This window comes from Sebastes umbrosus, chromosome 9 (assembly GCF_015220745.1).
Source record: "Sebastes umbrosus isolate fSebUmb1 chromosome 9, fSebUmb1.pri, whole genome shotgun sequence".
Classification (NCBI taxonomy): domain Eukaryota; kingdom Metazoa; phylum Chordata; class Actinopteri; order Perciformes; family Sebastidae; genus Sebastes; species Sebastes umbrosus.
In genome coordinates, this window is record NC_051277.1 from 7,359,127 (window position 1) to 7,375,282 (window position 16,156).

General features: G+C 40.3%; 1 protein-coding gene and 1 long non-coding RNA gene across 9 annotated transcripts in view; one reads left to right on the top strand and one right to left on the bottom strand.

The window, feature by feature from the left end:
• LOC119494876 overlaps positions 1–16,156 on the top strand; it is a 241,928-nt gene that overhangs the window by 222,846 nt on the left and 2,926 nt on the right. For 2 of the 7 annotated variants that reach the window (XR_005208318.1, XR_005208313.1), the window contains 5 exons: positions 3,640–3,826; positions 3,956–4,043; positions 5,739–5,841; positions 13,489–13,783; positions 13,870–14,091. This is a non-coding gene — a long non-coding RNA (uncharacterized LOC119494876). Of the gene's footprint in view, positions 1–752; positions 808–3,639; positions 3,827–3,955; positions 4,044–5,738; positions 5,842–13,488; positions 13,798–13,869; positions 14,092–16,156 lie in introns of those variants that run through there. The other 5 variants (XR_005208314.1, XR_005208316.1, XR_005208315.1 and 2 more) reach the window with 5 other exon arrangements.
• Positions 891–15,555, bottom strand: bod1l1 (biorientation of chromosomes in cell division 1-like 1). Of its 2 annotated transcripts, none has more exons than XM_037781078.1 (30): positions 15,082–15,555; positions 14,246–14,370; positions 13,888–14,078; positions 13,296–13,772; positions 12,502–12,651; positions 12,187–12,341; positions 11,938–12,034; positions 10,948–11,062; positions 10,772–10,829; positions 8,894–10,658; positions 8,727–8,797; positions 8,204–8,516; positions 7,706–7,786; positions 7,582–7,625; positions 7,448–7,499; positions 7,288–7,352; positions 7,098–7,179; positions 6,568–6,626; positions 6,386–6,461; positions 6,007–6,053; positions 5,685–5,835; positions 5,145–5,194; positions 4,764–4,890; positions 4,320–4,372; positions 4,137–4,203; positions 3,931–3,998; positions 3,637–3,736; positions 2,967–3,102; positions 2,494–2,565; positions 891–1,817 (listed from the first exon to the last, which is right to left on the bottom strand). In XM_037781078.1, exons 1-30 carry the CDS (start codon positions 15,196–15,198, stop codon positions 1,688–1,690), a joined length of 5,094 nt encoding a protein of 1,697 aa, XP_037637006.1. In that variant the 5' UTR covers positions 15,199–15,555; the 3' UTR covers positions 891–1,687. The 2 variants fall into 2 exon arrangements, with proteins under 2 accessions (XP_037637006.1, XP_037637005.1); XM_037781077.1 differs by having other exon boundaries at positions 8,204–8,519; positions 15,082–15,554.

A 16,156-nucleotide genomic window follows, 5' to 3' on the forward strand; every position in this document is an offset into this window, starting at 1 on the left:
CTGCCTGGCAAACTCTAAAATCATTTTAGACTACAATGCAAACGACGTATAATAAAAATGACGTCTCAAGTCGCTCCAATGGCATCAGTGAGTGAAAGGAGCGCTGTTAGTCTGCCAGGCCTGGTGGCTAAATGAAAGCTGATCCAGACCTTTAAATGAGAGCTAATATTTTAAGGCTTGGATTGCAGCACCAGGAAATACCTGGCTGGGAGAGGTACACCTTTAAGGAATCAAATTTAGCAATCCACAGGAATGGTTGGAAAACTTTGCCCGGAGAACTCTCTTTCCGTAACCTCTCTCCGTGCTTCTTGGATCCCGTAAGTTCAGGTGCAGCGATTAAAGCCTCCTAACGTGTTAATGATGGGGGAATATTTCATTCTGAGTTTGTCAGTTTTATCCCCCATTAGCAGGCAGGAATGTCCTCTCCTCTTCTCCGCTCAGAGGCGATTGGTTAACGTCTTTGGCTATTTACACATTTACAGACAGCACATCCATTTAGGAAACGCAGAGGAGATAACGTTTGAGACATAATACGGGTGATTTAATAAAAATATGCATATTTTCTGCTCTGTGCACCATTTTATCTTTCCATAAACACATTTCAGATTCTCAGACCTCCTTTTGAAAAACAGAAGCAACACAGTTTGTTTTCTTCAGATGTTGTAAAGCAGTTTTTTGGGGGGAAAATGTATAAAAAAATCTATAATTTAAGTATATTCTCGATGTAAACGGGTAAATGTTTTATCCACCAGGTCCATAGATTTACTGCCAGAGTCTAAAAATGAAAAAGTGAGACCTCAATTGAAAATAATAAACACCTATTTGGTTTCATTTGTTGGAAAAAAAGAAAGAAATGAAGTTGCTTTAAACAATAACAAAAGGAAGCAATATTCTGTATTTTAACATTTATGAAAAAACATGTCTTTACATTGACAGGTAGGCAAGATATCCAACATCATTCTCGAGATACAGTGAACTCTAAAACCATACAAATAACTAGATTACCTCCATTTAGACAGTAAGAAACAGTTGTTTGTCTTCAGCGTGTGTTGTAACAAATATGTCATGGAGAAGATTCAGTTTATAGAGAAACTGTTGGTGTTTTTCTTGTCTGTGAAGAATACTGCTGTTATTTAAAAAAAAACTAAACCACCTTCTTACCTTCTGAATATTAAGTATAAAAACAAAAACTTAAAAAAAGTGGAAGGAAAACTTCTTTCATTCACAGAATGAATACTGAAAAATAAAACTCACTGTGAACACTGAGGACGCTTCACAGTGATTTCTATGTACAAGTGTTTCTCAGCAGGAACTGAGACACACCCTCGCCTCTAAATTCAATTCACCCTCTTTATCTCGGCTGCACGTTAGGCCTTTGATTGGGCTGAAACACTCTGATTCACTGGGCATTACTGAATAAACGGAGGGATGATGAAGTCTGATCCAAACCATATGGCGTAGTGCAGTAGAAGGTATTCCTACGCAGATCCTCAGGTTTACACTCAACCATCTGAGGGGAGAGAGTCTAATGCTCTCCAGAGCTTTTCAATATCTACAGTCAATGAAGCAGAAACAGCTTTAACTGACTGCAGGCGCTCTTTGACCCCCCGATAACAGAACTGACTTGAATACGGAGTGCAGAGAAAACGCTGCTGGGGCGAATCAGTCCACCGCTGACTGAGGTTTTTTAGCGTTTGGCTCTCTTGGAAGGGGGCTCCTCTGATTTCTGTCCTCCCCGCGTTCGCACCGCAGGGGGGCTGGCCTCCCGTTTGCGGCCCCCCTTCGCCGCCGTTGCTGCTGCCTGGCCCCTCGTCCCACTGCGGGAGGGAAACAAGGAACAAGTGTCAGCCCGTTTGTCTAAAGTGTCATATTTAGGTGCTGTAAAAAAAAAGTGCTGCAATAACAAGTACAGTATGTGTGTCCACATTCCCCTTAAATAGAGAAAAGTCTGCATGAGACAGATTCTTAACAGACACATTTAAGACTTTTGATGTTAATAAAAAATATAGGAACATTTCTGACAAAATCTCAAATGGGCAGAATTAAAAGAAACAAACAAAACCCCAGAAAAGCATTAAGAGAGGTAGTAAAATACATTTTCTCACAGATACGATTTAAAAACAAAGAAACATTGCATACTGTAATAATGGAAATTAATCTTCTTGTCTCTTCTTTTAAATATATAGGAAGTGATAAGGTATGTTTGTTGAGGAGAGGAGGAGATTTAGAAAAACTAAGAGGGCACCTTTGATGTTAACCCAAAGCGTGCCCAGACTGGGTCCGGGTCAAACTGGGTTTCAAACATCTCACTAAAAGCTTTAAAAAATACTTATCCAGAAGCCAGAACATGTGCATTAAGTCTGCTGGCTGGCCGTTCCGGGATAACGTTTGGTAAAATGTTGTCTTTCACAGAGCAGCGACCTCGCGGTCCGTTTTGGTCGGTTTCCCCTTTAAGCTCGTTGGTTCTGCTGAACCTCACGGAGACAAACTCACCGCGTGCCAGCTGCGGTCTCCTCTTTACCGTTCTGTCGACTTGCCCGGGTGGATGGTTTACTTGGCTTGTTTCTGAGGAGCAATAAAAACAAATATGGAACAACAGTTGTTGCTGTAGTGCTAAATCTCCCCCCCCCCCCGCTTTAATTTAATAGGATGTGACAGTGATGATGCCTGCTGGGTGCTTCAGAGTGCAAACATGCAGCACTAAAGCAATCAGAGGCTCATTCATCACCACAGAGGATGACAAAGTGTCACAGGTAGCTGTTAATGCACAATGATTTTATCTGCAGGTGTTCTGGTGTTTTTAATTACGTGCTTTTACTGCAGCTTTTTATCCAATAATGAAGTCCAGTAAAGTTTGAATCATGGGTCCATCATTATGTGCAGTCCTGACATTTCCATATATTTATATATTAGTATTATCGTTGTTATTATTATGGTGCATTTGTGTCCATGAGCTGTTAAATCACCTTTCAGCCTCCAGGCGAGCTGCTGAGCGTGTCGTCGCTCTGGTTGCAGCTCCTTTTTCTTCCCCATCTTTCTCACCGTCATCGTCTTCCTCTTCATCATTCTGCTCGCTTTCCTCTGCCTTCTTTTCCTTTTTATCTGAGGGAAAGATGATGATCATCAGTCTGTTTCCCTACGACATTTCACTGGAGCTATGCAATTCTTCAAAAAAAATGTTTTAATAACAAATGACCAAACTTTAATGACTCATATGTGCTCATCCATAATAACAGAGATGAGAAACAATTTGATCTTATTCACCAACATATCACCTGTATAGGAGAGAGAAAGAACTGGGTGCTCTTGCAAAAAGGGGAAAAACACAATAAACAGGGAGGGAATCCAAAATGATTTAGCCACTACAATAAATGCTTGAATATTTCCTTCTTCGTTGTTACTTGTTCTAAGATTTTGAAGCGCCTGGTTTGTGTTCCTGTATATTACCTACGTACAGTACTTGCCAAACAGTAGTGTAAAGCCTAAAATAATAATTAGTAATAATAATTAGTAATAATAATTGTACCTTGGATCAACAATCAATACAATTGTCAATTAATTGTGCTCAAGCTTACAGGCTCTCTTTGTAACAAAACGTATCTGGTTTGATTTGGATCAAACTTTGAATTTCCTCACCAGGATCCTCGGTGGCTGCTGCTGACTTCGCTGGCCGTCCCCTCCGACCGGGTCTCTTTGGAGTCGTCTCTTGGTCGTCTTGTTGTTGCTCCTCCTCAACCTGGAGACATAACAACGAATATTTAAGTCCCTAAGGCTGATGAGAGTTTGAGAAAGATTGAGCGAATGAGTGACGTACAGAGCCAAGGAGGTTAAATGTATCCTTACACAGACAATAGAGACAGTACAGCAACAGTGATGGATGCACAAATAGTGTTTAAACATGTTTAAAGAACAATTGTACTACCAACATACATCATCTGGTTTCTTCTCGCTGCAGATCTCCTCTTCACCCTCGGCCTGGCTCACTGACGGGGAACAATCTGGAAAAAGATGACATGTACAATACAGAGGCTTTAATGATCAAGGTAACTCAGGAAATGTTGTCATGTCTCTACAACAGGATGCAAGTTGTGTGTTTTAGATACACTAATGTTTAAAGTGTGAGTGTGCTTTCTCACCACCGCTGTCAGGTTGTTGCTCGCTTTGTTCCTCTTGACTGTCGTCCTTCTTATCCTCCTCTTCAGCCTGTAGAATTATATATTATATTTGAATACACATCAAGACACATAAATAGAAAAGTAAATACAGATTTAGATGTCTGGAACCAGGATGTTTTAATCCACAAAGACGTCTCATCTCACCTCCTCAGATTCCTCCATTTCCTCAGATCTCTTCCTCTTCATTGCTGGTTTACCTGGAATAGAAATATGATCATAATTGATTTAAAAGAAATATATCCCATCAATTATTTCACACACAAGGACCACCCAGACAATATTTTGTAAAGTTTAACTCATAGCGAAGCTGCCAGCCTTCCCTCATGTCAACTATCATCGCCAACTTACTCAATCATACTAATTTACAGGCTGTTAACGGTGATGACAGCAAAATAAAACAACATTATACTATGAAATGTACCAATTAGCTGTTGAGGTTTGGCTCACTTATTCTCTGAGTTGGTAATGCGTTCTCTGGCAGACATGTAGCCACACCTCACCCTGACGTTATTCATTTACTGTATAGTGTGCACAGTTGTGTCAGCCATTTAAAGAAAGAGGAAACCAAAAGAAAATAATTAAACATACGTGTGTCGGTGGTCTCTTTGGAGTCGGAGCCTCCTGCAACTTCAGTGTCTTCTGGAACAGGAGACGGCAGACTGACTTGACTTCCTCGCCGTGCAATTTTCTTTGGTCCACTTTCCTCTTCAGTTCTCTACAGATTAGAAACATAATGTGAAAAAACACTAGAAAAGATAAGAGACAGTGGAATGCACTCAATGACCTCTACAAAATATTCATTGAATCTGCTAACAGGGTTCAATCATCATGTGTGACTAATGTTAAACAGCTAACTCACAATGTCGTGTGTACAGAAATAAGAAGTGTCCTTGTAGTAATAAACCTAGTAATATTAAGTAAGGTGAAGTATCTAACATTTATGTACATGCTGCACGTTTGTTAACGTACCTCTTCTTTCTCGGTGCCTTCCTCGTCTTTATTCTCATCCTTCTGATTATCTGAGGTGAAAAAAATAAAAGCAACATCTAAGAAAACAGAGTCAACACTTTTATATTATTCTACACTCTGCAACATTTATTAGCTAGCTAAAAGAAGGACAAGTACAATTAATCTAAAATCTTTATAGACTTTTTATATATTAAAATCTTTGCATCAATATTCAATTAAACAGAGGAATAACTTCATAAATAATCAGTCAGTCAGTTGATGAATTAATTGCAGTATCAAACATTAAAGTGTTCCTCGACAATTTCTATTTGAAACATTCCCAATTCTATTTTACAGATTTTAATATCTTGACTTAATTTGAATATTTTGGCTGGTGCACAGTATGACAACTAAGATATAAATTATACTCCTGAATAATAAAACACACATAACACATGTTTCAGGCCTAAATATTCATCCATCTCTAAAATATATAAAATATATACCTTTTTTCAGACTTTAATAACATTCGTATTGGCTAATTTAAAGTGTAAATCTCACCAGCAGCTCCTGAACTTCCCCCCTCGCAGCTCAAAGTCTCCTCTGATGTCTCAGGTTCTTTAGGTTGCTCCTTCTCTGCCTCCTCGCTGGTTCTGGATGATCGACCCCGGCGTGGTGTTCTGACCTCCACAACCTTCTCCTGATCCGTCTCCTGAAGGTAAAAAAAAAAAAGTCCACAAACAAATCAGTGTGGAGTCAAAATAAACATATACAGATGTCAAATGAGAACATGTCAAACGTTTTTTTAAAAGGTTTCAAAACCCAAAACAAGAACACCAATTTTACAATTACATGGTTATTTTATGAAAAAGGCTGTATTTACCTCAGCAGACGGTTGCTCTTTACTTTCCTTTTCATCCCTCTCATCACCTGATCACAGAAACATAGATGAACACATTATTTCATAAAATTAATAAAAGATAACCATCTGTCAAAACTCATTGCAAAAGCAGTTAAGCTGTTAGAAAGGAGCTCTTCAGTGGTATCACTTTATCCATAAATGGTTAATATGTTATTTAATGACTGGATTATAATTAATATTAATAAAAAGATATATATATATATTATTAAAATATTTCGTAATCTAATGTCTTCAACTAACTGATTAATAACAGTTTTTCCAATTTACTCACAATTCACAAACAAATTAAATTCTTATAATCATTGAATCTTGAATTGTTGGTGTGGACAGAAAATCTCACCAGATTCTTTCACTGCTGAAACTTTCTGAGTGGACAGCTTTCGTTTGCGTCTTCCTCGTCCCTCCGTCTTCTCTTCCTACATAACAAAAGAACGTGTTAGCACAGAGGGTAGCGTACCGTATCCGCACCTACATTTATCAAATATGTCAGAGCTGAATTTCAAACAAACTGTGTGGCGTTACCTTTTCTGACACGTCTGATCCCTTCTCATCTTCCTGGCTGTCTGCGCTCGAGACATTACCTGAAAGATACAAACAAATAGAAATGACTGAGATGAACTGAGAAAGGATCGACATCTACAGTGGAGGAATAAGAAAAAAACATAACATGAAAATCAGTATTCAGTTTTAGCTTCCTGAAAGTGCAGTGAGCTCTTAATGGCACATGAAAACCATCCTCTGAGGACAGCGTCACACTTTTCAAACTGTAAATATCTCATTTTACGATGATTTATCAGCTATAGATCAGAAAGCATTCAAGACTCACTCTTAAAAATCCAGATTAGCCTTCTAACTATGTAATTTTGGGTACATAATAGTAAGCATCTAAAAAGCATTAAAATTAGTTTGAAATATTTTCATTTAAGTTTTTGAACTTTCCTGATACTGGGTTGGTATTGGGCGTGGTTATGCACAATATTACGAAAAATAAAGCAGCGAGAAATGAGGAAAATCATAACATGAGGGTGATTTTTAAAAAAGTCACGACTCACTGATTTGTTTGACCAGTTTGGACGGACTCTCAGATTCACTTTCTCTGATCTCTTCAGTCTTCTGCGGGACATTTTGTTCCATCTAAACAGAATTTATACACAGATCAACAAAAGGAACATAATGCATATATACAGACAAGAGATAGAGATCAGATAGAAATGTTAAATAACATGGGGTACAAATGCTTACAGTTTGTGGATCACTCTTCTCTGTTGCAGCCTTTTCTTCCTCCACGGTCTTACTCTCAGCTTCACCTGGTGGTGAAAACAAGTAGGGTTAACAAATATTACCTAACTTACAGTATTAAGAAAGTTCTTAATATGTAAGATAGATATGAGAAAAGACTCACTATTATCTACGTCCATGTCGGCCTGGTCTTCTTCAGCTACCACTTCCTCTGCCTGTTGTTATAGAGAGAATTAGAATTTTAGTCTCGCATGAAAATCAACAATTAAAATGTGTAAACCATGAACGGTACCTCACCTTGGGGCTCGTCTTTGTGTCTGCAACATCTGGCTCAGTTTGCTCTAAAGTAACAATCAGATGCAAAGTTAACCAAAGAAAACCCATCTTGTGCTTTTCAACAATAATGTTTTAAAGCACTCACCTTCAGTGGCTTCAGAAGCAACTGCAATTGTGCTTTCATCCGTGGTTTCTCTGACCTCTTCAGACACAACAGCATCAGCAGCTGAAATATTGTAGAAAGTAAATGAGCACCATGAGGTTGATGCCCGATCAATAGAAATGTCTTTCATCAAACCACAAACTTCACATTAGAAATCATAAGACATTGATCCCAGTAGACTAAACACACCAAAAACTGACAACTCATTCAACCATCCATTCATTCATGTGCAATATCAATGTATACTAAACTGTGCAATATCAATATTTCATATGTGCAAATGTTAACTCAACAATTCAGTCTGTCTAGTATTAGATTTTACTGATGCCTCTTGTTGTTGTGCTGTCCCCTTTGCTACTGTAACACTGCAAATTTCCTCGCTGTGTAACTAATAAAGGATCATCTTATCTTAATTGCATAGTTCAAAACTCGAGAAACACGGTTCGCATTTAAGCTAAAATAGGAGAAAAGAAAGTTTACCTTCTTTACCAGCTGCTGCTGCTGGTGGTGCTGCTGCTGCTGGTGGTGGAGCTGCTGCTGGTGGTGCTGGTGGTGCTGGTGGTGCTGCTGCGGCTGCTGGTGGTGGAGCTGCTGCTGATGCTGGTGCTGCTGCTGCTGCTGCTAATGCTGCTGCTGCTCCTGCTGCTGCTGCTGCTGCTGCTGCTGCTGGTGGTGGTGGTGGTGGTGGTGGAGCTGCCATGTTTCCATCTGGCTTTGTTTCAGCAGCAATGTCTGCACCTTTGGCTTCATCCTCATTTAAAAGAGCCTGGCATTCATTTGAGGGGGTGTCATCCTGCTATGTAGAAGACAGAAGAATGATTTTCCACAATAACACCTCAGAAAAGTTATTTATATAGAATTATTATAATTTTGATCCAAAAGAGGCTCAGAGGGAGTAATGAAATAGTCCAGAAAAGGCTAAATAAAAGACCAAGGAAGGATGTTTTCGTCCATAAGCAGGAAAAAGTCAATTTAACTTTCAAATGTGAGATGTATTTTTTACCTGTGAAGCAAGAGACTCAGATATTTCAGCCCCGGCCACATCCATTTCTTTCTCTGACTTTTCAGACACATCTGTGAGAGGGATACGATATTCGATTTAGGGAAACATTCTGACATGTTTAGGTAACATATAATACACACAGTTTGCTGTCACTGTTTTGTATTTACCTGCAGTGTTTGGTTTTTCAAGCTCAACAGTTTGTTGAGATGCAACAGGTGACGGCTCAGAGGCTGTAAACTCAGCAGCTGTTTGCTCTTCTTGCTCAGCTGCAGTTGTTTCCATCAGCTGTGGGGCGGTCTGACTCACCTCTGGTTCTTCCCTGGTATCGTGACAAATTAAGGTGGAGGACACGGTGCTGTCAGGATCCATGGAGAGCAGAGTCAGAGCCGCCATCTTCATATCAGCGTCATGCAGAGTCATCTCAGGGATCACGTCCTCCCGACTGCTCTCAGGTGGAAGTTGTGCCTCTGCTGACGTACAAACGTCCATGAGAGCCAGCAGAGCGTCGGCCTCGGCCGGCACGACTGGCATCTCACTCAGTCGCGCCTCTGTTTCACCTTCCGGCGGCTCGGGGGTGATATCGCTCAGTGCGTCACAGGTATCGTCAGAGAACGAGGTGGTGACGGTGGTGGTGACGGGGTCAGAGTCTGTGCCGGCGTCTTGGAGAAGAGAGTGTTTCTTCGGCTGCTCCTCTGCGTCGAGTGAAGAAACTGAAGATTTTGAGGATTTATCAGACTTTTCCAGTTTTTCCAGTTTGTCTTCTCTGGGTGGTTTCTTCTCCTCCTGGCTGTCCTCTTTCTTTTCTGGGACTTTATCCTTCTTCTCTGTTTTTTTCTTTGCACTCTTACTTTCTGGTTTCTCATGGAGAGGCTCCTCTGAGACTTTCCGCTGTTCCTTTGCATTTCCCTCTTTTTTCTTCTCCTTTGTTGCCTCGGGTTTGCTGATGGGTGCACCTCCTGAACTCTGAACTTTATTATCCGTCTTCGATAACAACAGAGTCTTTGTTTCCTCTTTGGATTTGGATTTAGATTTTTCCACAGCTCTCCCTTTTTCTGTTGGCTTGACCCTTTTTAGATCTTTGTCTGTTTCAGAGCCGGACTTGTTTGGCTTCTGGCCGTCTTGATCTGCTTTAGTCTTTTCCTTCTCGCTGTCCGTTTTAGATTTGGGTTTGTCTCCCGGTCTGTCCTCGGTGTGGCTCTTTGACCTTTTCAGGACTTCTTTGGAGTGTTTCTCCTTCTTCTTGCTGCTGTCGGACCCGGGCTCCATGTCAGACCGATCCTCAGAAGAGCCGGCAGAATCAGGGCGGAGCAGCTGCTTGAAATCACTTTTCGCTGACGTTTTCTCTCCTTTGGCCTTTTCCTTTTCTTTGCTCTTATCTTTCTCCTTGTCCCTGTTTTTGTCCTTCTCTACTTTGACAGTCTCTGTCGATGGAGCTTTTGTCTTCTTGACAGCAGCATCTTTAGGACCCTCGTCTGCCACACCTTCTGACAACTTTCCTTCTCTTGTGCTTCCCGCCATTTTCTTCTCACTTTTAATCTTCGGCTTCTTCTCACCTTTCTCTTCAGAGGACACTTTAACGGCAGCGCCTTCGTCTACCTGATATTCTGATTTTTTCTCCTGCTTTTGTTTGGGTTTGGCGCGTTCATCTGACATGCTGCGTTCTGTCTCTTTGCGTTCTTTAGAGTGAAGCTCTTTACGGGACATCCTATCAAATTTCCCAACCGTGCGTTGTTTGAGAGCCTCTTGGGAGCCCTGCTCCAACTCCAAGATGAAAGAGTGTGTCCGGCTTTTGTTGGACAGCTTTCTGGTTTCATTGGAGTCTTCGGAGACGTTGCCGCTCATCCTTCTGTGCCTCTCATCAGACGATGCTGATTCTGACAGGTTTCTTATCAGTTTGGGTTGTGGTGGCTTTGAGGCAGTAGATTTCACTTCCTAATTTTTAAACAACAAAACACAAAAATGCTTGTTACAACTCACCAATTCACGGACAAACAAGTTACCTACGTATGACGAGATCTGTTTTATTCTTGACGGCTTTCACGCACCGCTTTCTTGGATCCTTCTGTATCTCCTCTCTTTTTGCTGGAAACATCTCCCTCTTTCCTGAAGGATGAAATTGAAGAATGCATTTACATTTTTTTTTTTTATAAACATATAAACATTTGGTTGCTTCGTAAAGCAGCAGCTGCTTCAGTTTGCATCTGAGCTTTTGATTACATACCTTGAGTTTAGCTTCCTCTTCCTGCTGAGTGCCATTTTTTTCTCCAGAACTTTCCTTTCTTTGCGAGCCTCCTTGGCTCTGGGGCCGTCCTCTCCGCCCTTTTGTTTTTTGTGATCTGTGTAGGAAACAAAACCTGGTAAAAGACTTGACAGCTACGAGTAAACAAAGCTATTTTGAGCACATGTTTGAGTTTTAAGATGGGAACAATAACAGGGTTCACGCTCTTTTGTAGAGATAATTTTCCAGGACTTTTTCAGTGATGGTCCAGCTGGTATGACAGACAGGGATCGCGCCATACACTTATAAATTATAGTCCTCACAGTGGAAGTCTGATTTAAAAGACGTGCTGTCTATGTCTATAACTTACCTATGACATCATCTTCAACCATTTAAAACAAGTTGGGAAGAAAAGCAACGTTATACAATGTCATCAATGCTGCTGTTGCTATCATATGACATGACTTGGGGGTGTGTTCACAGTGTTTCCACAACATAACTGAGAGCAGCCTATGCAAAATACTCTCGTCCATAATCTACCATTTTAACTTTAATATGATCCTGAACATAAATTAGCCCTTTCAGTTGGCATGTTTTGGGGAGCTCTGATGGATAACCTAGTAGTACTTCATTCTCAGCTAAAACAAATAGGAGGATGTTGAAATAATTTTCCAGGACAACACAAGATTTTCCAGAACATTTTACTTTTCCTCTCCTCTTTTCCATGTGTTTTCAATGATTGGAAATTTGGTCACTGTTTTCCAGGACGCGTGGGAACCCTGAATGAGAACATGCAGCCAGCGTGACTAAACAACCTGGACTTCACATGCTGCAATTTACAGATTTTGTACAGATTTCATGTAGCATGTCCCCGCTCTTCTTTTGTAGTAAAATAGCAGAAGAGGCGAGAAAACAGCAGATGATGAGAAACTCTGAGGCCAAATTCAACACCACAACTGTAAAAGCAGCTCACACATGACAGACATTAAGTACCTTGTTCTTCAGCCTGCGCTGCTTTCTGTTTACGCCTCTCTTCCATCCGCTCTCTGTTCTGTTGTCTCTTGAGCAGCCTTTCCTCTTTGTCCTTTGCCTACGAGAACACAGTTGAGAGACAGCAATGACAAAAATCAGTGGGGTTTTAAAGTATATGATCAACTCACTTGCCAAGTAAAGCCTTTGATTTATCTATAAATAGAATTAAAGCTCTGCTCATGCTGCACCTTTAACGTTCATACAACTCACCGCAGATTTCCGACGTTCTTCCACGGTGATTTCATCATCTGAGTCGCTATAGTAACGGGAGTAGAGGAAGGGCTTGTGAACGTAGGCCTTGCGACGAGGTTTACGCTCTTCTTCTTCTGCGTCCCCGCCGGCTTGTTTCTTTTCTGCTTTCTCATCTTGATCGGGTGACAGAAAAAACACACAGGAAAATCTTATAATCCATCAGAGCAGAGCTGAAAATTAAATATATATGGTAGTAGATAGAAACCATATTTAACGCTTTATGATACAATAAACTGTTCAGAATGAGTTCAGTCAGGAATAAAAAGTTGAGACCATCTGATGGGAGCTCCCCCTCTTCAGAAGAATCAGACGGCAGCTCGTCATCGTCACTTTGCTCCTCGAATGACGACAGGTCGCTGGTGTGGACAGAGCTAACTGTGATGTCGCTCAGGCCGTCCAGGTCAGAGTCCTCCAGAAAGTATTCTGAATAGAAAAGACATACCACGATTTAAACTTAAACTTATTTTTTCATTACTTAAATAACCCCACTAACATATGAGTGAGCATTGTGGATTTCATGTATTTATATGTCTTGAACATGTATTCTGTATCTGATAAAGATAAATTGATTTTCAGGAAAAGATAGAAGAAACAGTGGATCATATATCCACAAAAAAATACTAATTTTATATCATTCATTGTAATTGTAATGTAACTCAAGTAGGGCTGCTACTAACAATTGTTGATTGTATTCTCGATTAATCAATTAGTTATATTATCTATAAACATTTTTTAGATAAATTGTTTATTCTATAAATCTGAAAATCCTGAAAATGCTCATCACAAATTTCTCAAGATGACTTCTTCAAAATTGCTTCAAATTATCAAACCATTGATCCAAAACCAAAAGAATATTAAATTTACAAAGACATAAAGAAACACAGCATATCTATAGGTTTTCTGTTGCTCAACTGCCACTCAATTAATCATTTATGCCTGATCTTGATATCCATGTCTACTATAAGAAAATGCATATTAATCCCTGAACTGTCTTGTGTGGTTTATAAAGAATATTTAGTGACATTGCTCTAACACTGGGAGCACATACAGAGGGTAAAACAGCTTACCTTCCTTTATCCTCTCTCTGGCTTTCTGCTTGGCCTGACTTGTAGATTTCAGCAGGTCATCGTCCTGCTTCTCCTCTGTGGGTTTTCCGGTTGTTTTGCTGGCAGCTTTCTCTCTCTCCTCCTCCGTCTGCTCCTGAGCTCCTGACTCCTCTTCTTCCATCTTCACCTCCTCTATTAACCCCTCTTTTCCCAGATCCGCCTGTTCCTGAACATCCTCTGTCTTCACTTCTAACGCCTGGACCTCTGATGCCAGCTCCTCTGCCTTATCCAGTGTCCTCCCATCCTGGTGGCTGTCTCCTTCCTCAACAATACTCATGTCCTGCTCGCCGTCCTCCACCAGCTGCATGGGCTCGTCTTGTCCTCTACGTCCTTTATCGGAGCTGGCCCTGACGCTGGCCTCCTGGTTGAGAGAGGTGATGGTGTCCAGGATGGACATGGCATTGCTGGCTGCAGTGGTAGCCGGAGCAGACGACGAGGCTGTAAAAAATGTAAAGTTAACTAGGTAAGTGTGAGCAAGATGCTGTTTATTTTAACATTTAGGAGAAATTCATCATTCTGTTTTTCATGGCTGAAGGGATCAAAAGCTGTGCACCTGGCTCAGGAATGCTGATGTCTGGTTTGGTCTCTGTTGGAGGCAGTGGCGGTGGTGGCTCCTCAGAGCAGCTGCCAGGTGACAAAAATTCACGGACCACCCTCTCCACCTGCGGCCTGAAGATGTGGTTGACTTTGGGATCCACCACCTGGGCCACGATCCTGTCCACTCCCTGCTCCAGCATCCCAGATCTAAGAGGAACAGGTAAAACGAGTACGTAAAACTAGTTCTAAAACATCACAACAAAAACACAGCGATTCTTGAATAAGTATAGAATACTTTCTGATGCTGGACTGTTAGCGTGAGCAGAGATGAAGAACAGATGATGGAAAGGAGGTATTGCTCCATTCTCACTTACTGCAGCACGAGTTGTCTGATGTTGTTTCTCAGCTGGTTCTTGTTCAGATGAGGGCTCCATGTGTGGTTAGAAAGGTGATTGGAGACAAAGTTGTCCACTCTTTGTTTCAAGTTCAAGTAAGCTGGCTGCAAGAGAAAAAAATAATCACATTTTTGAGGCTATTTCTGCATGTTTACCTAATACCTTCTCTTTATAGCATATCTTCTGAAGTAGCCACTGGTTTAATTAAATCAATGTCGTAGGATTAAAAGTGTTAGTTCTGGATCTGTGTTGTTGTAACAGCAAACTTGAGTCAGCTGCCAAATTGCAAACTTTTAAATACAATAAGCAACCAAACTCATTAATATTCTTCCCATCCTTTGCCTTTTGTTGGTGTCAAAATTTGATCAGTTGTCAAAAACATCAGGTTGTCTGATATAACCCCCCCCCCAATAAGAGAAATCCAGTTTGTTTATAAGAGAGGTTTAACACCTATCTGGGCTCTAAACTGACCTAAAACATGAGTAACATCATTATGTAGGATTATAATGTTTTTCGTTTGTGAAGGACTTTTTGTCAAACTAAAGGAATTTGTTCAAACATAGCCCATATAAAACATGATTATTTCATCATTTGGTGTAATAACAATGCGTTATGGTAGTGTCTGTACTAATAATGTAGGACAGTTAGTATAATGATGAGTAACTGAGTTAACATTATGGGATGTGTTTACAGTGGGATGTAGCTTTAGTAGCTCCAATAGAGACACCAGCTTTCAATGCTCCGTAAAATAGACTTAAAAGCTGACTTTATTAGATATATAAGACAACATAAACATTGATGAAATGAGTGGTTACCTTGGTATCAACGTCTGCCAGACAGTCCCTCCTGAACTGGTCGAAGAGACCTTGTGTTTTTAGATGACTGACGATCATTGAGACGAGCTGCGGGTCTCCAGGAGGTAAACCAGCCATAGTCTGATGTAATTAGCTTCTATTCGGTTAATTAAAACGAGTTAATACTGTCAACACATCAGGTTTAATATCAGACCTGAACGCACCACCAGGATCTGTTGTGATCTGTGTGAAGTTCGAAGCAGGTTTGACCCGGAAGTTCATCCTGTGAAGAAAAAAACCGGTTCCGCTGAACCGGAAACAGTTTTGAAAGCAGAGGTTTTTGGTACCAAAATAAAGGTTTAGTAATTCTTTGGTAACATTATTAAATATCTGCTACGTCAGGGGTCAGCAACCTGCATCTCTTTATGCCCTCTCTAGTGGCTCGCTGTGGATTTATAAAAAGTGGAAATGAATAACTGCTTTTTGTTTAAATTGTAATTGGTCTGTTATACGTACAAAAAATAAAATAGAAATATAAGGCATTTTTCAGGATCAAAAAGGGATGAACTAAACTTAAAAAAAACGGGTTGATTTTCATTTTCTATTTCTAAAAACAAAAAATAAAATCACTAGAAGACAGAATATGAAAAAAAAAACCCGTTTTTTCATATTCTGTGACCGGAAGTCATTTTCAAAGTAAGAGTGCGTTTGAGGACGGTGATGTGTATGAGAGGGGGAAAAGACATGACTGCAGAAAAACTGTCCTCTTTCCTGAGACAAACTCTTTCATTGTTTCAAAAAAATACGTACCGATCCACGTCCATCACCTTCAGTTACAGAGCAGCTCCGTCCTTTCTTTTCTCTCATACACAGCACCGTCATCATACGCGCTCTTACTTTGTAAATGGCAACTTCCGGTCGCAGAATATTAGTTTTTATGTTTAGGTCATCCCTTTTTGATCCCGATAAAGAAAATCGCCTATTTTATTATTTGTATTTTATAACGAAAATCAAATAACCACTAGTTTATTGTTTTTTAATATCCGTTTGTGAAAGGAATATTGAATGACCAAAAGATACACTGACCCTAACGGCT

What these genes read in the sequence shown, in the direction of transcription:
- bod1l1 (XM_037781077.1), bottom strand. Translation starts at nt 15,198, where the DNA reads ATGGCTGGTTTACCTCCTGGAGACCCGCAGCTCGTCTCAATGATCGTC. An exon ending in ACACAAAGACGAGCCCCAAG is followed by an intron (nt 7,500 to 7,581) that starts GTGAGGTACCGT and finishes CTATAACAACAG; the next exon opens with GCAGAGGAAGTGGTAGCTGA. An exon ending in CAAACTGGTCAAACAAATCA is followed by an intron (nt 6,627 to 7,097) that starts GTGAGTCGTGAC and finishes TGTATCTTTCAG; the next exon opens with GTAATGTCTCGAGCGCAGAC.